Below are 24,017 nucleotides of genomic sequence, written 5' to 3'. Positions count from 1 at the left end.
TGAGTCACTCCTCCAAGCTAGGTGCTTCTCTCTTCAAGACTCCTTTCAAGAACCACCAACAAACACTCTTTAAGCTCACACTACTCAATATGCAAGAAGGAAAACGATTCTAGGGTTTTCTCTGGGCAAGGGAGGTTGGTAAGGAGGCCATCCAAAGAAGTTAAGCACTTTATATAGGGTGCAACACCCGAAAATTAGGGTTTTCACTTCTTAGGCCATCTCGTCGAGTTGGGTCATTAAAATACGCGGCTGGGGAAATATCTACACGACGAGTTGGAGCCTCCCAACTCGTCGAGTTCCATTCAATATTTGAAAAGAATTAGATTTATTTCATACCTGGACCAACCGTTACAAATCTCCCCTACTTGAACTAGACTTCATCCTTGAAGTCTGTTGATGCAAAAAGGTCCGGATAATGATTCCTCATCTCATCCTCCGACTCCCAGGTCCATTCGTAGCCTTTTCGATGCTGCCATTGCACCTTCACTAACTTCACTTCCTTGTTCTGAAGGGCTTTCGTTTCTCTGTCCAGAATCGCAACAGGTTTTTCCATATAATTCAGGCTCTCATCAATCTGAATATCATCTAGTGATATAACCATCGACTCATCAGCCACACACTTCCGCAAATGCGAAACATGAAATGTATTGTGGATCTGCCCAAGCTCCACAGGCAAGTCCAACTGATACGCAACCCTGCCCACCCGGGCGATAATCTGAAACGGGCCAATATACATGTGGCCCAACTTGCCCTGCCTCCTGAACCGAATAACACCCTTCCAGGGTGACACCGTCAGGAGTACCATATCCCTGACCTGGAACTCCATGTCTGATCTGTGCCTATCTTCATAGCTCTTATGTCTGCTCTGCATTGTCTGAAACCGGTCGCGAACCTGCTGAATCAACTCGGTCGACTTAAGCACCACTTCGGTACTTCCAATAACTCGATGTCCAACCTCCCCCCCACCCCAGCAAACTAGAGTCCTACATCTCCGACCATAGAGCACCTCAAACGGGGGTCGGTCAATACTAGCATGATAACTATTGTTGTATGAGAACTCTGCTAGTGGAAGATAAGTATCCCAACTCCCTCCGAAATCCAATACACATGCCCGAAGCATATCCTCGAGCGTCTGAATCGTCCACTCACTCTGATCGTCGGTCTGGGGATGGTAGGCAGTACTGAAATGCAACTGAATTCCCAAATCCTCATGTAACTTTCTCCAAAACCTAGTGGTAAAACGAACATCACGGTCCGAGACCACAGACATTGGCACACCGTGCCTAACTACCACTTCCCGCACATAAATGTCTGCTAATTTTTCGGCGGAGATACTCTCGGAAATTGGAATAAAATGTGCACTCTTGGTCAACCTGTCCACGATAAACCAAATGGAATCCACGCCCCGAGCCGTCCTTGGTAACTTCGTAATGAAGTCCATGGTGATCTCTTCCCATTTCCATATGGGAAGGGGTAGCGGCTGAACCTTGCCGTGAGGCCTATGATGTTCGGTGTAACATCCCATTTAAAATAAAATAATTAAATGATAAATCCGAAATCCCAAAATGTAATTTTATCATTTTATATTGGTATTGTCCAAAATCAGATAATATTTAGCGGAGAGTTCGATTCGGGGAGCCAAACGATATATTTTAGACTTTCGGGGGCTAAGGTGTAAAATTCGAGACTTATTTTGAAAAGAATTTCAGGAGTAGGGGTATGTATGATATTATTTGGACATAATATGTAAGGATATATGGAAGCAGGGGCTGATTGGTAAGATTTCGGATTAATTTGTAAGTATTTTCAGAATGAGGGGTTTAAATGATAAATTAGGGATTTGTTTTGAAAAGAATAATGCAAGGAGGGACTATTTGTGTTATTATGGGAAAGAGCTTACGGAACCGGGTATATAGTCTCATTACCCATCTAATACCTAAACATAAATGGGTGCTTCAGCCGCCAACTACATCTCCACTCTCCTTCTTCAAACCCGGCGCCACACCACCACCCGTTTCCCTCTCGTTTCCGACCGACAACATGTCGAACGACCGCCTGCAGAGACGTCATCGCAACCTGGTCGTGCTACCCTCCTGTTGGACGTCGTGGATCGCCGGGAGAGCCACCGAGATCGGTGGAAACACCACCATCCCACTGATGTATTTGCTACCGCTGTTGCCCGCCTCTTGGGTCCCCGCTGCCGCCTCACGCCACCAGGTGGGTGGCTGGGGTCGTTTTGTGAACAGATTAGGGTGTACGCGATCTTCTTGGCCAGAAAACATAAGAGGGCCACTACCACCACCGTGAGGTGGTGGCTAGCGCCTCCGACCACCACCTGCCGCTATAATATGGTCGTGTGTGTATGTTATTTAGGTGTGTGTGTTTATTTGGGTTTTGGATGTAAAATGTAAAATATTGTAATCGGCCGGATAATAATAGAAAAGCTTATAACCACCACCGTGAGGTGGTGGCTGCCGCCACCGGCCGCCGTGTCGGGTGGCGGTGTGCTTTGATTGCGTTTGGACCTCGTTTGGGGGATGTTTGGACAATGTGGGCCTAATGGAACCCTAATGGGCCAATAAGGCCCAATGTGACCTAAAAGCCCAACCAATGGACTAATGGGCTAGTATTGGGTTGGATAACCCTAATTAGGGTTTGGAAAACCCTAAGGGCATAAAACCCTAATTGTGGGAATCGTTTGGGACACACATGAGAATTAATTATTAAACCTAAAATAATAATTAATAATCATTGGCAAACTAGCTTAAGGCAATAATGGACTTAATGGATTAAGTCCTTAATGGTTTAAGTAAGAAACACTTAACCCTAATCATCATTTCATGTGAAAGCACTAATTTCACATGGGCCTTGAGTCGGGCCTTCCTATTGGGCTTTGGTTATTGGACTATTAATGGGCTTCCAAGAATAAGCAAATGGACTAAATAATTATATGGGTTTTAGGATAAGGCCCATGTGAGAGTCTTGGGCCCAATTTGGAAAATTGGGCCATTGATGGGCCATAATTGGGCCTTTATGATTTTGTGATATTGGGCCATGGGAATGCCAAAAGTTCGGACTAGAATTAATGGATGGGCTTAAGGTAAGACCGGGTACAGGACTGGGCCCAATTTGGAAAATTAGGCCATATGTTGGACTTTGGCCCATTACTTGACTTTTTCGGTCTTTGGAGTGTGAGTTGGACCTTGGACTTGGAACCAATTATTAATTGGGTATTGTTTGATGTTGACAGTTCGGGAAGCTGTCAACCAGCAGCTGGAGTTTTATCTGCGGGACTTCAGCAGTGTCAGGTGAGTTATCCTCACTATATCAACAGGGTCTACGGCACCAAGGCCGACCCTTTATGATTTACATCCTGGTTTAGGATGGTTGCTATGTTATTGATATGCTAGATTACATCCTGGTTTAGGATGGTTGCTATGTTATTGATATGCTAGGTTTCATCTTGGTTTAGGATGGTTGCTATGTTAGATTTCGGTTAGATCGGTATCCTGGTTATAGGATGTTGTTATGCTATTTGATCTGTTAGATCGGTTTGACTGTTATGAATGGTAGCGTATGATATTTATGTGCACATGTTTGTTTGATTGGGGTTGGGTTGAGGCGGTCCTGTTGTGTGTTGTAAGATAACATACCCAGGGCGGTCCGGATAGACTACAGACCCAGGAGGGTATGTCAGTCAGACCAAAGGCCCAGCGAGCGGTCCGGACAGGCTGTAGGCCCTGCGAGGCGGTCCAGACATGCCGAAGGCTCGGGAGCGGTCCAGATAGGAAATAGGCCCTGGTGAGGGCGGTCCAGTCAGGCTGAAGGCTCACTATGCATGCTGTTTCGTTATATGATATGGCGAGCGGTCCGGATAGGCTGAAGGCCCCGAGGAGGGCGGTCCAGACGTGTCGAGGGCTCGGAGAGCGGTCCAGATAGACTGAGGACCGGGATTCGGTCCAGTCAGACTGATGGCTCATTATGCATGCTGTTTGCTTATATGTTTATATGATATTGTTATATTTGTATGGCGTTGGTATTTTGGAGGTAACTCACTAAGCCTTCGAGCTTACATTTATCGATTATTGTTTCAGGTATTCTGATGATCGCGGGAAGGCGAAGGCGTGATCGTGCACCTCCTTATATTTTCATGATTGATTCTGGGGATACTCTGATTTTTAAATTATTTTGAAAGTAAACTGTAATAACTTAATGGTTTTAAATGTTTTAAAAAGTTTTAAATTGGCTTGAATTTTATGGGTGTTACATTCGGCCTTGACCTTCCTGCAGGTCAAGCACCGCTCCACAAACCATGCGACCTCCCGCTTTATGCAGGGCCACCAGTAACTCAACCTCATATCAGTGTACATTTTTCTGGCCCCCAAATGAATAGAAAACTTGGACTTGTATGCCTCTTCCAAGATCTTTTGCCTCACTCCCCCAGATACCGGTACCCAAACTTTGCCACACTGAGTCAGCAAACTCCGACTGTCTCGAACAAAAAGCGGAATTTGACCCTGAATCCGCTCAACCTCCCAGTTTTCTCTCTTTAAACCCTCCACTTGAGCCTCCTTAATCATATCCAACAAAGGGGAAATCACTGTCATCTTCATACAAACATTTCCAATCGGAGCACTCGCTGCCTTGCGGCTCAAGGCATCGACCACCACGTTGGCCTTCCCGGAATGGTACAAAATCTCGCAATCATAATCTTTTACTACATCCAGCCATCTCCTCTGCCGCATATTCAAGTTCTGTTGATCCATCAAATACTTCAAACTTTTATGATTAGTGAAAATGGTGCATCGAAACCCATACAAATAGTGCCTCCAAATCTTGAGGGCAAACACCACTGCCCTCAATTCCAAGTCATGAGTGTGGTAATTCGCCTCAGGAGGCTTCAACTGCCTCGAAGCATAAGCAATCACATGCCCCCTCTGCATCACAACCGCTCCTAATCCCAAAATTGAAGCATCACAATACACTACAAAGTCATCCAATCCCTCAGGTAGTGCCAGAATCGGGGCTTCACAAAGCTTCCGTCTCAAGGTCACGAATGTCGACTGCTGATCTGGACCCCACCGTCAAAAAATGGTGATGACTGCGAGGACAATTCCCCACCACCCATTTCGTCAAGGGCACAAACGTCAAACCCAATACTTGGACGTGGTGCGTTCGCAAGCGACCCACGTCCGTGGTAATTAATACGGACTCGAGTATTTAATCACGTACGGCGAACGTCCATAGAACGTCATTTAAGTGGGTTTTATTATTTATTTTCGTTTATTTTGGTTTTTTTTTCATTAAAAAAAATCAAAAAAAAACATCTATATGCTCGGTTTTAACTTTTTTTTTTTTTGTTTTTTTTTAATTTTTTTCTTGTTAAAAAAAATATTTTTTTTTCCTTTTTTCGTTTTTTTTTGTTGTTTTTTCATTTTTTTTATTTTTTTAATATATTTACTAAATACTTGAAGACACTTGTGTTTTTCTTTATATTTGTCTTCATTTTTTGATTTTTTAAACTAAATATCGGTTTGAGTTTTTAATGTTTAACAATTATAAAATTTTAAATAAGAAAAATATTAAGGATCATAATATTTCCCTTCATACTTTTTTTGAATCATGTAATTTTTGGATCATAAAATTTTGAATCAAATCAATAATATATTCAATTAAATATAGTTTTTGTTCAAAAACAAATTATAGATAATTATATATTTTGAATCATGAAAGATATAATTAAGGATTATAAAATATTTAAGTCTAAATATGTTTAGATCATAACAAATTAAAGATAATAAACAAGTTGAATCAAAAGTTTTTTTTTTTTTGAATCATCACATTTTGATCATATTATGTTTAACATTTTTCTAAACACTAATAATTCTTAAAATTAAAAATAAATACTTCAAAAACTTATTTTTGAAAAATTCCTTTCACATTTTGGTCATAACCATTTTTTTCTTTTTTTTTCTTCGTTTCCTTTTACCTATTTTACCTCCAAATAACTAATCTTTCTCAAAAAATATCAAAATCTTGCACTTAATTATAAAAACGTCATATCATCTCGCGAGATATTGGTGATAAATAAAATAAAACCTCGATCTTTTATTTTTCAATCATGCGGCAAATATGTGTCCTCGCAGTTATCACTTATTTTTTAGTCCTCGCTCGATCCAACTTATATATATATATATATATATATATATATATATAAAGAAAAAAAAAGATAAAATTTATTATAAACTAGATGAGGAACCCCGCTTTGCGGGGATGGATTCGGACAGCTCCGGTCATTTTGGCCACATCGTGCTTGTTATCGATAAAAATGATTACATAGTAATTTGGAGTAAATATAGAGACTGTAATCCACTTACTCATCTAATATTACGAACAAACAGAGCAAAACCGCTTCGCGGGGGTTGGATTCGCCACTAATGTCATAGAAAACCGACAGAACTGGTGTCATCGTTTATCAGTCGTTCGTCATGGAAGTAGGATGCTATAGTTACTTGAATATGAAAGTATGATGCTAAAAAACGAAGTAAAGTAGAAGCAAAATTGAGATCTATTCTCTTTTTAAAACACATATGTTGGGTTCTTAAAGCTACACAGATGAACAAAAACACATATCCAACATTTAAGTATAATGATTAAATAAGGAATCATTAGAAAACATAGAAAAAATCAAAGTCTAACACATTTGAAAAGAACCCATGGTTGACTGCAACAAATCTGAATGACCAACAATCTTAAAAAGCCAACTATTCGAAAATATTAGCTTCATTCTGACGCTGCATGAAGAAATACCCAAACTGAAAATTTGAACAAAAGCTACAAACTTATTTTGACCAAATTTAGTCAAAAGCAGAACCAGTCCAACTGCTTCCTCTCGTGGGTACTGCTCCAATTCCTCCTCATTCACCTTTATCAGGTCTCCCTTGTAGCTTCAAACCCAATGGAACCTATAAATGAAGGAGAATGAGAAAACATATAAAAAAGGACCAATACCCTTAAAAAAGTTGAAATGCATAAAAATGCATTTCATGAACCTCATTCTTTGTTATTACCTTCTATGCAATCGGCCAGATCGGTTGATTGCTAGAGATACTATGATGACTAAATTGGCCGCAACTGTTGAGATGCGGAAGCATAATTGTTCTGGCCCGGGAGTGTGAGGACTGCAAATTACTTGGCAGTTTTATCTATATCTTGATAAGCTCTTGCAACTTTGAGATCCCTTAAGTGCTGAATTTGTAAAAATTTCCAAATAGAAAAATTATAAATGGGTTTCAAATACCTATTATTTTCTAGGACTAACCAAAATACCCTTTTTTGACGGGTACCTGAAACATTATTATTCTTGATGTACGTTTCTCATCTTCTCCAATCCAAGAATCCGTGTAGTTGATTCTAAAGATCGAGTCAAGTTGTCCCCTTTATGGTCATACAAATGGAAGAATTGGTAAGTAAAACTACTATAAATGAACAAATAAACATTGGAATCTTCTTTTATTAAAAAGTTAACATACTCACCTGAAATTCCACCACCAGACTGAATTAATTGTGAGGTCCACCTTCCCGAAATCTATAAAAATTGCATCATCTTTAGTTTATAAAGTATTGAGAAAATAACTCTTATACTGATAAACTAAAATGGATTTAAAATTACATAAACATGAAAATTTTGAGGAGATCGATATAAGCCAATGCATAAAGATACCAAACGAAAAGTTACTTAAATCTTGACACGAAAATATCTCAATGAAACTACTCAGATCATATATATAAACTTGAATATGTCTTTACTTGTTGGGAGTTAGGACTTCTTCAAATCCTCTTTAGATAAGAGACTATCTTCATCTATAACATCCATTTCATCAACAACCACAACTTTTGGTAAAACCTTCCAAGAAGGCTTCTTTCCCTTGACCTGATGACAATAAACCAAACTTCATTCATATATTATATCAATTTAACCACTTCAAAGTTTCATAAAAAATAATAATTTTGGGTCCCACAAATGGTGGCCTATTGACTTCTTTGAATTTTGCTTACCCCAAAAGACTGGAGACCTTCAGACAGCACCTCTGCCATCTAAACCACCTCAATATTTGAAAACCCTGTAACTAATAACTTGCGCCCAAGGAAGGATGTTATCTGCAAAACAGGTAAGAGAGATTAATTAATTAAGACACAAACCTTAGATTAGTTTCACTTTGGGGAAGAAGATAAATGTTTTACATTCTTTTTTGGCAGAATCAAAACTTTGATGAATAAAGATTTCTCCACCAGGCTTTAAAACCCGTGAAAATTCCCCAACCATGAAATCCACAAAGGATGGCTCCATTTGCAAAGAACATGTTACAGTGTTGTTCATTAAGATAAGTTATAATACAGTTTAAAGAGGTAAATGGGAAGAAATTGATAGGTGAAATTAGAAAGGTACTTAGTGATGAAGCATGGTCGATGATGTCACACCCCCAAACCAGGCGGCGGTTGTTTCAGATGATTAAATGATTGATCTTTTCAAATGCTTCATTCTTCACCATTCTTATTGCATTTAGTACTTCATGTAGAGTCATCACAGCATTCTCTATGAATTCAAATATGTTACTACCCACCATTTGTGTGCCCTAAAAATTTGACAATAGTAGTCAGATTACTAAATCATGTGTATGATCATGTAACCTGTTATGATATGGTGCAAAAGCGATTTGTTGATTATGGTTATCATTTCTGATCACGATTCTCTGATACTTTCAAGACACAATTATCCGATTTAGTTGCTGAAAGAACTGATTATCCAGAATAAATTAATTTTTCTGATGTACTTCAATCAAATAATTATATTGTTATCCGATTAATGATTGCTGAAGTGGCAATTATCACTATGAAAACATCGACAGTGCACCAAATAGCCACATGCGGCATGCGTGTCTACTGAAGAACAAAAAATTTTCGAATGAGAACATGAATACAAATGTTTAGGTTCGCAATATTACTTCAAAACCTTAAACTACAAATACGAACAAAATGAATTACTGTAAAAGCATAAAATTGAAGTTGGAACTCACCACTTAAGCACAACGCGGATAGCTTCCGTTAGGTCGAGCTGTAGGAAGGGGGAAAAAAGTTGCTCTGCAAACATACATATATAGGTTAGAATTGAGTTTATAGGGTCACCCAGAAAGTATAATCTGTATAAATGTTACCGGAAATAGATATGGATAGCGGCGACGATGGACAAAGATTGGAGATTTTTGAGGTAAAAGAAGCTTCTTGAATTTGAAGCTGGTATGTGTGAACTGTGAAGACTGAAAAGTCTTTCAGAATGAAATGAAATCGTATATTATATAGTTAACCACCCACAGGAATTCCAAAGCACGACAGCGGAAGTGAGTGGAGGCGGTGGCGGTCAGACACGCAAGCAGGGAAAACATACCTGGAGCAAGTAGAAAACGGGTCCGTCTGGATCGATGAGATGGTGGTGGAGCAGAGGGTAAACGACGAACTGTGGTGGTTGAAGCTGGCGGAGGTTGTCTGGTGGTCGGTACATCGCCTGAAGGCAGCGGCGATGGGATGATGGTAGCTGAAGCAGGCGGAGATCGGCGATGCAGGCGGGTGTCCTTAGCGGAGTGTGTCGAGACGTCGTTGTCGACTTCTTCACTTGATCGGAAGCCAGAAATAGGAATTGAGGAGTATTAACAGCGGGATTAGAGGGAGAAAGCAAAAGCAGAGGTGTTGAAGATGGAATGAAAAGTGAACGCAATCAAAGAAGAAGCGGTGGGAAATCTGAGAGATACAGATTTCTGTGAAGCAAAGAGGCGGTGAGACGTCGGTGGAAAAAAGAAAATGAAAGCAAGAAATCGAAGAAACCGACACATATAAACTCGCTAACAAAAACGGTGAAGAAGAATAACACCGATCCGAATGTGATTGGGTTACAAAACGGTGAAGAAAGCTGTGAGGAACACGTGTCAACATGTGTCATAAAGAAATGAAAAAATGGCATAAAATGCCCCACACAAAAATCGGCAGCAATAAAGCCAGAAGAGAACACATACCAATAATCGAAGGACCAGTTTTGCCAAAAACCAGCATGTTCACTATTCCCTAGCATGGTCCAAGTTTAATATGTATATATAATTCTGTTGGAAAAAATGAAGGCCTAAAACAAATACAAAAGCAACATGCATCCATGAATAAAGTGTAAAAAGTATTCGTCGTTTAATATCCGATATAATATTTATTTATAGGGCATAAATATTCTATTTTAATATATTTCGTTTTATTCTTTGAAAAAAGGTAAAATAGAAATCAATAGTTTTTATTTGTGAATACAACATAGTCATCAATGAAGACAACGCTAGAAAATAGATATATGTTAAATTAATTATTTAACAATTTGGTTTATTTTTTTTAAAGAGTCAAAAATCTCTAGTTTGACCGATTTGACCGAGTTTTTCAGAGTTAGACTGATTTGCTCCGAGTTTAATCAAGTTGGACCCGAGTTCGACCAATTCCGAGTTTTTTAACCGTGTGTATATATATATATATATATATATATATATATATATATATATGGTTAAGTTCATGAGATGGTTATATTTTGTGAGACGGAAAAACGCAATCGTAATCACTCATTTTGTAGATAAAAAAACATTTTTAAAATGCAAAATAATTGAAAATATTCGAAATTTTTTTTTAAATATTATTTTCGTCATTTATATTTTCCAAAATAAAAAATAATTACCGTTTTTCTAAAATATTCTAGTAAAATATTAGAATATTTTACATATCTGACAAATCTAGTAGAATATTAGAATATTCTAACATTCTAAAAATCACATTAGAACATTTACAGTGTAATATTCTATTAGAATGTCACGTATTTTTCAAAAAAAAAGGTAATTTTTATTAATTTTTTTTAGGTAAAAAAAATGACGAAAATAATAATTAAAATTTTTTTTTTGGATTTTTCCTTTTTATTTTGCATTTAAATTTGGTTTTTAGATTTCGTCCTACAGTCTTACAAAATTAACATGGTCTCAAATGAATATATATATATATATATATATATATATATATATATATATATATATATATATATATATATATATATATATATATATATATATATATATATATAAATAGACCCTCATGTTCACCAGACAAGAGACACAAACATGTTGCCCAATCAGGCAAAACAGTTGATCATATTTTATTTATACAACCCCAAATAATTCAATCAACCTAAGAACTTTCTCAACAGCACAAACATAAACAAAACAAACCAAACATTACTATTACAGACAACAAACCACAAAAACACCCACTTTCTAATATGAACATTCTTAATCTTGATACTACTAAAATGGCACACAATACTACAAGAAAGATCACCGTTAAATTACCTAAGTTAGCATCAAGCATTATATTCACTCATAGGAAAGATTAGTATCATTCATGATTTTGGTTTCTTGTTTAGCTTTGGGCTTTGGATTCCTTTTGTCAATGTTATTGCACTCCATGTATCTAAAACATGATACAAGATGATCGTTGACCATACCAGATATTTGCATAAATGAGTAGATTATTGTAGGGCCCACACAACGAAATCCTCTCCTCATTAAATCCTTGCTTATGAGTTCGGATTTTGGTGTTTTTGCGGGTAGTTGACGCGCATAGCGAAATACGTTCTTTATTGGCTTGTTGTTCAGGAAACGCCAGCAGTATCCACTGAAGGATCCAAATTCTTGTTGGATCTATATATAAATGTTAGATTTAATCTGATATTAGATTTAATCTGATAAGCTATATATAAATGTTTTCTTTTGCATTAAAGAACAATTTTATTTATCTAGAGCAAAAAATAAGAGTTGGTTGTATCAAGTTTAGTCAAACTTCTTAGCATGTTGACCTTTTCACTAAACAAAAGAAATTGGGCCTAGCAAGCCCAAAAATTGCAAGAAGCAACCCATCCATAAGCAATCTAGGCCCAATCCACTTAGCATGTTGACTTTTTCACAAAAAAAAATAGACACATTGACTCAACAAGAAATCTGAAAAGAGTGTAAATATGCCACGCAAAAACCGATCGTTCTTCCCTAAGGGCAAAGACGTAATTTTCAACCAACCCATTTTAGATTTGTACATAGTTATCCCATTAATAGACAATTTCATATTTAGTACCTTAAGCAAAGCAACAGCATTTCCTACAATGGCGCGTAGTTTTTGTTCGGATAGCAAAAGGGCACCACCGTTTGACCTGGTTGACAATAATCTGTCCTCAGGGAACTTAGCAATGGATGATGGATTGAAATCTTCAAAAAACTTTCTGTAAGTAAAATGGATTTAGGTGTTAGTAACATCTAAGAGGCTAAGAGTTCATGATTCATGAATGAATGTTGTTTTCAAGATGTTTACCTGAATTTATCTCTCTTGTAAAGAATTTCGGGCCATGTGAGTTCTGCAGATACTTGTGACAAAACAAGAAGCTCAAATAGTTTTTTGTCTTCGTGAACTGGAACTCCCCATTCTTCATCATGGAAAGAAACATGAAGTGGATCTACAAAGAGAACAGTAGGAAAGTAATTAAGCTTGTATTCTGTTTGAATATTATGTAATATAATAACCATGAATTGGGTCTAATCTTTTACAAATCCAACAAAAATTGTCAGCGTGATTTTCATGAATCGTTTAAAAACTGTACAGGCATAGGGAAATAAGTAGTAACGACATTTCAAAATAAAATTTCATACCAGAAAATTTGGTGATCCAATCACACCGTTTAAACGGAATAGATAACGTCATCATCGGAGATTCTTCTCCTTCCATCTTCAAACTGTTGCTATCATGTTTCTCTCTTCGTTTGACGCTCGGGATTTTCACAGAACTACCACTGGAAGAAGAAGATTTCAAAGAACATGAACTGTCTAGCGAGTCATTATTCTTTCGAACAACAATTTGAGGAGTCATCTTCTCTAATCTGATGGAGGACCTCTTTGGCTTTTTCTCCAACGCAACCTTCTTCTTCAAGCTCTCCTTCTCTTCTTCTTTAACCTTGACTCTGTTTCCTGCCGGTCCAAGTATATTCCGAGATTCTAAATCTGTTTTGGTAGATGGTAATACAGATGGAAGCTCAGTTGAATCGGACATTAGCACTTTGAACCAAAACAACAAATTTTAGAAGAACGCTGCAATGGAGTTCAGATTTAGCCCTGATTATGGTGCGTGGAGCTAAAAATGTGTGAGGAATAGGTGATTCCGGAATTGATTTTGGATTGTTTACATGAAGAGTAGAGTACAATCAATTAGGGTTCTAAAAGGGGAAGGGGAAGAGAACGGAGGTTGAAGAAACAGAAATTTGAAAATGACTTGAAATCCGAAGAGATGTATTATATGGGCGGGCTCTTTTCCATTTTTCTTTCATATAATAATCATTATAAATCTCATTTTACATAAAATTCTTTAGTTTGAAAATATGGTTTATTTTAACATATTTGTATATACTTTATTAGGTAATATTTACTTTATAAAGTTATGGTATATGATTTGACTTGATTATATTTTATCTTCATATTTAAGTTGTAAATTTATCGAAAGTAGAAGTATTGTATTCATGTCGACAAATCTCCACAAATCGTCATTATAGTTTTTTAGAATATTATAGTTTTTTAGAATATTAAGTTTAGTTTTTAATTTTTTATAGTCTTATTTAGGTCTTTGTGGTTTTAGCTTCTATCCTAATTGGTCTCTTGTCGGTATGAAATTACTTTTGTAAGCTTTTTAATTTCTTTTATATTTTCCTTTAATTAAAACTATCTAAAAAAGAAATAAATATTACCTCTGATAACCTCCCGCTACCATCATTCTTCCTCTTAGACTCGTTATTTCCCTCCCCCATCTTCACCATCATCGGAAGGTGCTTCCCCATCTTCATCATGGTCGGAATTCTTAGAGTGAGCACAAACATGGTTCATGAGGGTAAATAACACTCTTATATTCTTCATGTCTCACATTTCTCTCTCTTGTCGGAAACGCCGACAACCACGCTTCTCTCTTTTGGTAGGTCTTCTTCACTACATCGTCTTCCCGAAAATAATCTGGTGTCTTGATTCGTGTTTTAGTTGTCGGATTTGGTTTTGATTTCAACTTATGATTTCATAATTCATTTTTGATTTCATTGTCTTCCTCGATTGGGGAGATCCATTTGTAAGAAAGAAATTGAAACCATTATGTAGATCCTATCAATTAAACAAGAAATCGAAACCCCACCTTTATCTTCCTTCTTCTTCTTTCTTTAGTTCACGACATTTAGCAAGAAATCGGAACTCCGCCTTTTTTTAATCGATCAGGTGGTGGTTTCCGATGTGTTTGAGGCGATGGTATTGGTGGCAGTATAAGGATAGCTAAAATGAGATGGTTCATGGAGCAGTTGATGATGGTGTAGGGATTATGATGGTGATTCCCGAAGATGGTGGTGGTGCGATGTGGCTGGTGCGACAAGTGAAACTTGAGGGTCAAAGAAAGAGGTGAAGCAAGTAGTTGAAAAAGACAGATGAGTTGAGGATGTTTTGGTGGTGCGATAAGGGTAGTTTTGTTGGGTTTTACGATTGTGGTTCGATGGTGAATCGGAGGTGGCTGCAGTTTCTATGGTTTATGGTGGTGTTTGGTTGTAGTATTATAAGGTGGTCTTGTTGAGGTGGCATATTGGTGGTTTCGATAGTTGTTGCAATTTGTGATGATGGTTGCAAAGGTGATGGTTAACGGAGGTTGAAGATGGAACAAGTGGTTACAGGTAATGATGGATGTGGTGTTTCGGGTGAATTGTCTTGATGAGTTAAGGCAACTGGTGAAGATGGTGGAATATGGGTATTGTAAAAGAGATGGATGGGTGGGGTGGAGTGGAGTAGCAGTATCATTTATTTTTAGCTTTTTTAATTATTGTAATAAAAAGAAAATGGAAAAATAAAAATAAACTGGTACATAAGTCATTTCATATAGGTCATGGATCAACTACGATAGAAATTAAAACCACCGGGACCTTCCATAAGACCGAAAAAACTTAGAGACTAAACTTGATATTTTGGGAAACCACATGAACCATTTATGAAAATTTTAAAACATAATTACTATTTTTCAAATGTCTACAGTTGATGTCAGGGAGGAGATCCCAGGAGGACGCTACATTGTGACGATGAGGTCGGTCTCTAGTGAGAGAATGGAGTTTATGTGTGTTTGTTTGGTGAAACAGAAATTGTTTACCTTCCTTATGCATGGTTTTTCTTTTATAGCTCATCCGTCGTGTGTTTTTAGATTACGTCACCTACCCAGCATACAATGCAAGAGTCACAAAGACAACTAACATCCTACACAGTATAGTGAGAAGACTCACATGTCTCACGAAACCAGCTAAACCACAGCTCAAAGCCCTGCAAAAGATGCTACCACACTCCTATCAAAACATACAAGGTCTAACCTTAGTCTACACACTAAAACCAACAATCTTGAGCAAAAGTTAACTCAGGTCAACAATTCAGAGTCAACGGTCCAAAGTCAAACAACCAAAAACACTTCAGTAGGTCGCCACGTCGTGGCCTCCCATTGGTCACGTCGTGGCAGCAAGATGAAAAAACAGTCGGGGCTCACTCTGGTCGCCACGTCGTGGCGGCAAGGTGCAACGTCCTAGAAATTGGATCTTCAGCAGCTTAGTGCATTAAGATGCCCCCAACCATACCAAGGGCTCCAAAGCTCAGAGTTATTTCTTCCTAAGGTCTTGATGGATAAAGTTACCAACTTAATCCCTTAGGACATCCCCAAACACCAAGATCTCAAAACCTAGGTTCTAATGGTAACTTAAGGTATGACTCAACCATTAAGCACTTCATCATAAAATCCATTTCCCCAAAGTTTCCAGAAGGATTTCCTACACCTAGTGGACCATAAAAATCGTAGCTTTATGGACATTCATGTCCACTTCATGTCCTTCCCAATTTAGATCATAATCGTGAGAATATGAGCTCAAACTTTGAGTATGAGGCCAAAAACTCCAAGGAACCCTAGATCTACAACATATGACCCTAAAGGGACTTCAAGGATCCATAAAGTTGCCAAATTTATGGAATCCTTCCATCTAAACTTCCACAATATTGAAGAAATGGGACAAGAAACCTAGATCTAGAAGCTTGGAACAAAAATCTTGGATCTTGAACACTTACAAGAGTCTAGAGAATGCAGAAGATGATGATGATGAGGATGATGATTCCTTGTTGGATCAACACACTAAACACCTTCTTCTTTTTCTTCAAGCTACCCAAAAACACAAAAATGAGCCAAGAACCACCAAGAGGGTTTAGGGTTAGGGTTTTTTGGGATTTGAGGGTGATGGAGGCTAATAAAGAACCCTATATTCAAGTTAATGGGATATAAATATGAAGGAAACCCTAGAAGATCACGGGCTTGGGCCAAAACAGATGTCACACCGTGGCCATACTACCGCCACGTCATGGCACTCATCAAATACACGTGTTCTTGATTTGGCTCATCACATCGTGAACATCCTATTGTCATGACGTGACACATTATTTTTCCCAAAAATCATACCTTTGACTCCTTGGTGCCATACACTGATCTGATCTGAAAAACGGGTGTTACTGTAGTCACTTTCCTTTGGTGTATTTTGTTTGAGTAAAGGGACGAGGTTATGTTGAGCAGAGTAGAATGGATACATGTGGGCAGGGTTGTTACACAATTACAATGCTACTACACGACTATTAGATAGCTATTATTACGGTTGATGGTGATACTTAATGATGCGATTGAGGAGGACCCATCAAGTCCCCTAGTCTTAGGAGAATTAATGTCGATGAAGTCAACACCTAAGACTTAGTTTTTGACAATGGTTTCTTGTAGTCTTTTAGGCTTCTGAAGGCACCGAATCGTCAGTTCCCCATGTGTATTGGTTGGGTGTTAGTACGGTTAACGGTTTTTTTTGTCTTTTCTTGCCCATTAGGTTTCTCTTTCCTCTTTTTTGGAGACGGTTTTATTTTCCTTTTAGTCCTTCTTCTCCCTCAGTCCTCATTCCATTTTCTACTTTTCTTTCTCAAGAATCACTCATGAACTTCGTGTTGGGGATGAACTAATGATTTTCGTCGAGGGGTCTCTCATTGGTATGCCCCTTGTAAAGTCAACATATTTATCATGACCTTTGATGTTGGCTTTCATATTTGTGTTTCTCCTTTCTTCTGCAACGTTCTTCATCACTATCAATTCCATATTAGCCAACTGATTTTGGACATTATTTGCAAAGTTGTACCCTTCAAGATTTTTGTCGTTATATAAGGAATGTGACAAATATGTATGTTTTTCAACACTATTTCTATGAATGTGCCACCAATGATGGATTTTTCAAAGTATACTGTCTCTTTGGAAATCATCATCAAGTTTAATATTTCAAGACTTCCATCAAAACATTGGAAAGAGTCTTGGTTATAGGTTAGCACTCTTGAGTTTTCGGCGATGAATTTCAAGAGTACTTCGATTACCAATATGATGTGCTACTCTTCTAGGTAACAATCTCAACGTATCCATGGATCAAAACAATTGTTTTATTATTAGGGTTGGGTTAAGCACTTCATGACATATTGGGGGGGGGGGGGGTAGTTAGAGTTTTTTTTTAATGATCGATGATAACCCTTTTTTCTTTGTACACTTTACTAAATGTATCATTCGACTATTTCCTTAAATTCATGATGTGTTTGTGATATTTTACCTAATAATGTCTAGGATATCCACTCATATAAGAGGTCGTATAAAAATAAGCCTATGAGCATTCGATTATCTTATCTAGGAACAACAAGAGTAGCGTTGTTAAGCCATATGAAATATGCTCTAACTGATTCTCCTTCAAATTGTCGACGACCCATAAAGGTGTGTGATCTGCTAGGTATTTCTGCAATTGCATAAAGTTCATGAGGTAGGCTTCCTTTAACTAAATAAAATTATTAATGTTTTTGTGGACAAATTTTAATCCAAGATTTGATGTGCCGTCGAGGGTTGTGGCAAAATAAATACACGAAAAATCTTGGTCAAGTTTAAGAGATCGCATGTTCCACTCATTGGTGTCGATGTGACCATTTGGGTATGTGGTTCCATAACATGATTTGAGATTGGGAAATCTTGTTGTGTCCGAAATTTGATAATTATTGAGCTATTTTCACAAATGGTGAATGTGGTAATTCTTTAGTTATGTTAGATAACAATGGGTTGTTTTTTGTTGAACCATTATGAATTAGGGAGTGTAGGACTAATGGATTTGAAGTATTTATGACATTATTGTAGTTGGGAATGATGGGACTTATAGGAAAGGTAGTGTATATACAACATGATATGTAGGACGAACGGTGGCTGATATGGCGGGATTTGTATTGGATATGGTAAGAAATGGTGTAGATAGGTTAGATCATATGGTACTTACAAATGATGTTCATATATCTTTGAACATGACATACTCTAAATATGATTTTAGCGTGTATGTATCATCTTCTACATTAGGATTTGTTATCAACGATGGTTATTGTGTGCTGATAGTGCTTGAAATTATTGCAGTAAAGGAAGGCTTATCTGTAATGGTATATGTTTGTAGATTTGGTGGAAATCTACGTGACTAGGTTTTTTTAAGTTTTGGTTGAATTTGGTATCATGATAAGAGTTTCAAACAAGGGCATGGATTGCATTCAGCTGACAAAATCATCTCATGTAGTGTTTTTGTGGTTGCTCATTGAGAGAAAACTTTGATTGGCATCTAGAAGGATGGTTCCACTCATGTGATCTCGTTCTCTAATCGTGGAGAGAAAGAGGATCCGACTAGTTAAAGACTTGAGATCATAATAAGGAAGAACCTCATCAGCTATACTCCATAAGGAGGTCCCAAAAGCACACATTTCTATGAAGGTCAAGCCAATCTTTGGTGAGAGAGTAGGGGGTTTTTGTGTGCTTGTTTGGTGATAGAGTATTACTTACCTTCCTCGTGCATGTTTATGCTTTTATAAATCGCTCTTGTTATTTGTGCTTTCTCCACGTGATCTTAACTATAATAGATTTTTTTTTTGATTTAATGGTTTTTCCCATTGCTACATTTTGTTAGAGTAACGAGACGGGGTTGTATGGAGCATACTAGCCGAATCATCGCGCGTTGCACGAGAATATAATTACTTAATTAAAATAATAACTTTTAACAATTTATGATTTAATATTTATATATAAAAAAACAATGTCAGTAGCAAATCAAAACCTCATAGTTTTATATCATTGGTTATTTTCTACTATAATTGATGATTTTATAGACCATTTTAAGTTGTATAGATTGTATATCAAACATATGTTGATTTCTATGTATAACAAACAACAAATTAGTATGAAAAATAAACACTACAACTTTTGAGTACACTTGCATAGTTAATATGACGTAAAATAAATATATTAATTCACATCAAATTTAATTCATAAAGTTCAACAATTCATCTAATATAAATGATATTGTAACTAATTGAATTGAAACAAAAAACAAAGTAGAAATTCATACTTTATATAATATCAAATACAATAGTTATAACTAAATAATTTGTTTTTAGTTATCACGTGTATCAACTTTTCAATTTGACTTATCATTCAACCCTAAAAAAGCACACATGTAAATACATAAAATTAATATGATTGTATTGAAAACCTACAAAGCTTTAAAACTTCAAACATGAAAGGAAAATAATAAACTGAAAAATAAACCCAAAATACTCATTAACTTTTCTGTAACGTCCAAAAAGTACGATCCAAAAATTTCACTTTTAAATTAAATAAAACAGTATTCCAAAAACATTATCCATACAACCCAAAAGAAAATAAATATATCAAACATCATAACAATCAGAGTGATATCTCAAAAGCGGAATCCACGTGGTGTGTGCGATTCAGTCAACCCAAGCTCTTCCCCTTGGAACCGGAAGTACCTGAAACATAAACTGAAAATCGTAAGCACAAAGCTTAGTGAGTTCCCCAAGATACCGCAAACCAAACATATAACACATAACGGGCCCCGCCCTAACTCGCATAACAGGCCCCGCCCTAACTCGCATAATGGGCCCCGCCCAATGAGTATAATAGGCCCTGCCCTAACTCGCATAACGGGCCCCGCCCACATATAATTCACACTACATAACAAGTAATAACATACAGGATAATCAACGGGCCCCAGCCAGTAAGCATACAAGTACATACACATACTAGTGTCACACAGACAATGAGTATTCTAACATAACAGATCATGGGTCGGCATTGGTGCCTTCGACCTGCTATACATGGGGAGGAAACTCACCTCGCACTGCTGAATCACACTGATAATCCCTGGCTGCTGGTCCCATAAATCCTCGAGTTATCAATAACAAATAACACCCAGTTAACAATTGGAGTCAAATCTATATCCTTCAATCTAGGGTAAAAAGACCATTTTACCCCTTACCTAGTTTGGTCCAAGACTAAAGTCCAAACTCTCAATCTAAAAGGCCCAAAAACCCATTATCTATCCAAGGCCCACATATGGCCCAATTTTCCAAATTGAGCCCAAATCTCTACATAAGCCTTACCCTAAGGCCCAACAGTTTTTTCCTAGTCCAAAATACTAGTATTCAGGCGATCCAACAATGCCCCAAGCAACAAAGCCCAAAAGATAGCCCAAACTCGAAGCCCAAACATGCGAGGCCCAACAGACCGAGTACACGGGGCGTACTTAATACGTACGCACATCATACTCGCTTGAAGGCTTGTACACTAATTGTACATACTTGTATGCCCAGCGTACTCACCCTATTCAGCCAAAACTCGATTTAACACTTAACCCCTTAAGACAAAGCTCTAGAACATAGATCTAACTACCTTGAGCTGGAAATCACATAAAGTTGCTAACTTTACGTTCATGCATGGCTAAATGAAGCTCTTAAGCTTAAAATGGACTTAATAAGGGACTTAATGCATGCATGTGACCAAGAATCCCATAAAGCTTGCACCTTTAGGCGAAAGGAGACCATATCAAGTTCAGATCCAAAAGAACAATCCCATAAAACGACTTAACTCTTCAAACAACCCAAAAAGGAGACAAAATCATAACAAAGCGAACTATGAGGAGATCTAATCATCTACAAGCCAAGGTATGAACTTGATACCTCAAAGAGACTTCAACAAGTGGAATGATTTTGGATCTATGACCTTCCTTCCAAGCTAAGCACCTTCAATCTTCAAAGCTTTCTTCAAAATGAGAAAAATAACCACTAAAATCCACTCAAGGGCTCGAGAACACCACCAAGAAGGCTTAAGGGACGAATTAGGGTTTTAGGAGTCTTGGGGGCTGGTAAAAAGGCCAACCCTAGGGTCTTAAGGTGTTTATATAGTGCACAACACCCTAAATTAGGGTTTCCACTTTACTCACGTACGCCCCGCATACCTAAACGTACGCCCAACATACGTGTCTGGAGTCCCGTCCCACCTTCGCATGAGTACGCTAAGCATACCAAGTGGTACGCCCTGCATACTCGCTTGAAAGTTTGTACGCTAAGTGTACCAAGTGGTACGCCCCGCGTACTGTCCAAGGACCAAAATGCAAATCTTTTTACCAACAAGGCAATAAAGAAACATACCAGAATTTTAAGTGTTACAATTCTCCCCCACTGGAATCAGACTTCGTCCTTGAAGTACTGCCCCAAACAATTCCAGATAATGCTCTCTCATCTCATCCTCGGGCTCCCAAGTCCACTCTGATCCCTTGTGATGCTGCCATTACACATTCACCAACTCGACAACCTTGTTCCTAGAGGTTTTCATCTTTCGATCCTGAATCGCCACCGGTCTCTCAATATAATTCAGACGGTCATCCACCTGAATATTCGCCAAAGGCACCATTTCGGAATCATCCACTAAGCATTTATGCAGCTGAGAGATGTGGAATATGCTATGAATTTGACTGAGCTTGGCTGGAAGATCTAAACGATACACAACCCGACCCACCCGAGCCAAAACCCTGAAGGGACCAATATACCAGGGACCCAACTTGCCCCGCTTCCTGAATCGGATGACACCTTTCCAAGGTGACACCTTCAGGAGAACCATATCTCCCACCTGGAACTATTAGTCGGACCGATGACTGTCGGCATAACTCTTCTGCCGAATCTGAGTTATCTGGAGTCTGCTCCGAACCTGATGAATTAGCTTAGTGGTCTTGAGTACCACCTCAGTACTCCTTATAACCCGCTGACAGACCTTGCCCCAACAAATCGGGGTCCTCCCTGTCCTCCCTTAGATCATCTCAAAAGGAGGTCGATCAATGCTAGCGTGATTACTGTTGTTATATGAAAATTCTGCTAACGGAAGATACATATCCCAACTCTCACCAAAATCCAGAACACATGCCCGTAAGATATCCTCGAGGGTTTGAATACTCCGTTCGCTCTAATCATCGTTCTGTGGATGAAAAGTTGTGCTAAAATGGAGACGAGTACCCAACTCGTCATGGGATCTCTTCCAAAACCTGGAAGTGAACCGACATCTCTATCGGAAACCACTGATACTGGCACAACATGACGTGCCATAACCTCCTGGATATAAATCTCAGCCTACTTCTTTGCGGAAATACTCTCTTGAATCGGAATGAAATGCGTGCTCTTGGTCAAATGATCCATGATGACCAAAATCCAATCCACTACGCGTGCAGTTCTGGGAAGCTTTGTGATAAAATCCATAGTGATGTCCTCCAATTTCCATACGGGAATATCTATTTGTTGCATCTTGTCGTGCGGACGCTGATGCTCGGCCTTGACTTTCCAAAAAGTTACGCACCGCTCCACATACGATGCCACATCCCGCTTCATGAAGGGCCACCGATAATCAAGATGAAGATCCTTATACATCTTCGTCGCCCCGGGATGAATGGAGAACCTCGACTTGTGAGTCTCCTCCATTAGAATATGAGGTACATTACCCCAATACGGAACCTAAACTCGACGGTGCAAGGTCAACAATCCACGACTATCATAATCGAAGGAAGCCACCTGACCTACAATGTGCTTGCTCTTTCAGTGCTCTTCCTTCATAGCCTCGAACTAATCCTCACGAATCTGCTCCAACAATGGAGTAAGCATGGTCATCCTCAAACATATATTTATGATCGGAGCCGCGACCGCCTTGCGGATAAGATCATTGGCCACCACATTGGTCTTCACCGGGTGATAAAGGATCTTGCAATCATAATCCTTCACCACATCCAACCATCGACGTTGCCTCATATTTAGATTCGGCTGATCCATCAAGTACCTCAGGCTCTTGTGATCCGTATAAATAGTACATCGGACCACATTGGTTTTCCTGCTGCTCAAGCCCCCAACAAAATGTAACCATCTTCTTGGTCAATCTGGTCAATAGAATAGCTATCTTGGAGAAATCTTGGACAAATCTCCGATAATAACCAACCAAACCAAGAAAAATCTGAATCTCAGATGGAGACCTCGGAATCTCCAACTGCATCATGGCCTCTGATGGGTTTTGAGCATAACAAACAATACATATGTATGCACGCAACCCTAATATACTTGGATCTATGTTTTCTCTAATTGAACATACAAGTATTGAACATCAAAAGGAAAAACCTAGGAGGTATCTACTATTTTCGAAAATCATAATAAAAGATAGTAAACATACCTTTAATTGTTATGTAGTAATAACAATTTGAATCCTTAGTGTTGTTGAAGCTTCGAGAACAAGCATCACAAATGTCGTGCCTCTAATGGTTCACACCGAAACTAAGCAAAAGGATGAGAGAGGAGAGAGAAGGAGAAGACTTGAGAATTTCGGCTATCCTTATTAGGGTTGGAGTTGCCGAAATCAGGAAGGGGTATAACCCTTTATATAATTGTGTTAGCTTAGAGCCAAAGCTAGGGTTTTAAGGAGGAAACCCTAATTCCTTAGCTTAAGGA

General features: G+C 38.2%; 2 protein-coding genes across 2 annotated transcripts; both read right to left on the bottom strand.

Annotated features, from left to right (window-relative positions):
* Positions 1 to 370: 370 nt before the first annotated feature.
* Positions 371 to 736, bottom strand: LOC145105995 (uncharacterized). Its single transcript, XM_079043049.1, has one exon. The coding sequence runs from the start codon at positions 734 to 736 to the stop codon at positions 371 to 373; it is 366 nt and encodes a 121-aa protein (XP_078899175.1).
* A 10,454-nt stretch (positions 737 to 11,190) lies between these two features.
* On the bottom strand, positions 11,191 to 13,374 carry LOC145168873 (DNA glycosylase superfamily protein). Its single transcript, XM_079087540.1, has 4 exons — positions 12,765 to 13,374; positions 12,430 to 12,571; positions 12,196 to 12,340; positions 11,191 to 11,768 (listed from the first exon to the last, which is right to left on the bottom strand). Exons 1-4 carry the CDS (start codon positions 13,159 to 13,161, stop codon positions 11,442 to 11,444), a joined length of 1,011 nt encoding a protein of 336 aa, XP_078943666.1. The 5' UTR covers positions 13,162 to 13,374; the 3' UTR covers positions 11,191 to 11,441.
* Between the last annotated feature and the right edge of the window lie 10,643 nt (positions 13,375 to 24,017).

The sequence above is a fragment of the Lactuca virosa genome, chromosome 4, assembly GCF_052849685.1.
Source record: "Lactuca virosa cultivar CGN04683 chromosome 4, Lactuca_virosa_CGN04683_v6, whole genome shotgun sequence".
Lineage (NCBI taxonomy): Eukaryota > Viridiplantae > Streptophyta > Magnoliopsida > Asterales > Asteraceae > Lactuca > Lactuca virosa.
This window is presented reverse-complemented; position numbering and strand designations above follow the sequence as displayed.

What these genes read in the sequence shown, in the direction of transcription:
- LOC145105995 (XM_079043049.1), bottom strand. Translation starts at nt 736, where the DNA reads ATGTATATTGGCCCGTTTCAGATTATCGCCCGGGTGGGCAGGGTTGCG.
- LOC145168873 (XM_079087540.1), bottom strand. Translation starts at nt 13,161, where the DNA reads ATGTCCGATTCAACTGAGCTTCCATCTGTATTACCATCTACCAAAACA. An exon ending in TTGGATCACCAAATTTTCTG is followed by an intron (nt 12,572 to 12,764) that starts GTATGAAATTTT and finishes TTCTCTTTGTAG; the next exon opens with ATCCACTTCATGTTTCTTTC. An exon ending in ATGCTGTTGCTTTGCTTAAG is followed by an intron (nt 11,769 to 12,195) that starts GTACTAAATATG and finishes ATTTATATATAG; the next exon opens with ATCCAACAAGAATTTGGATC.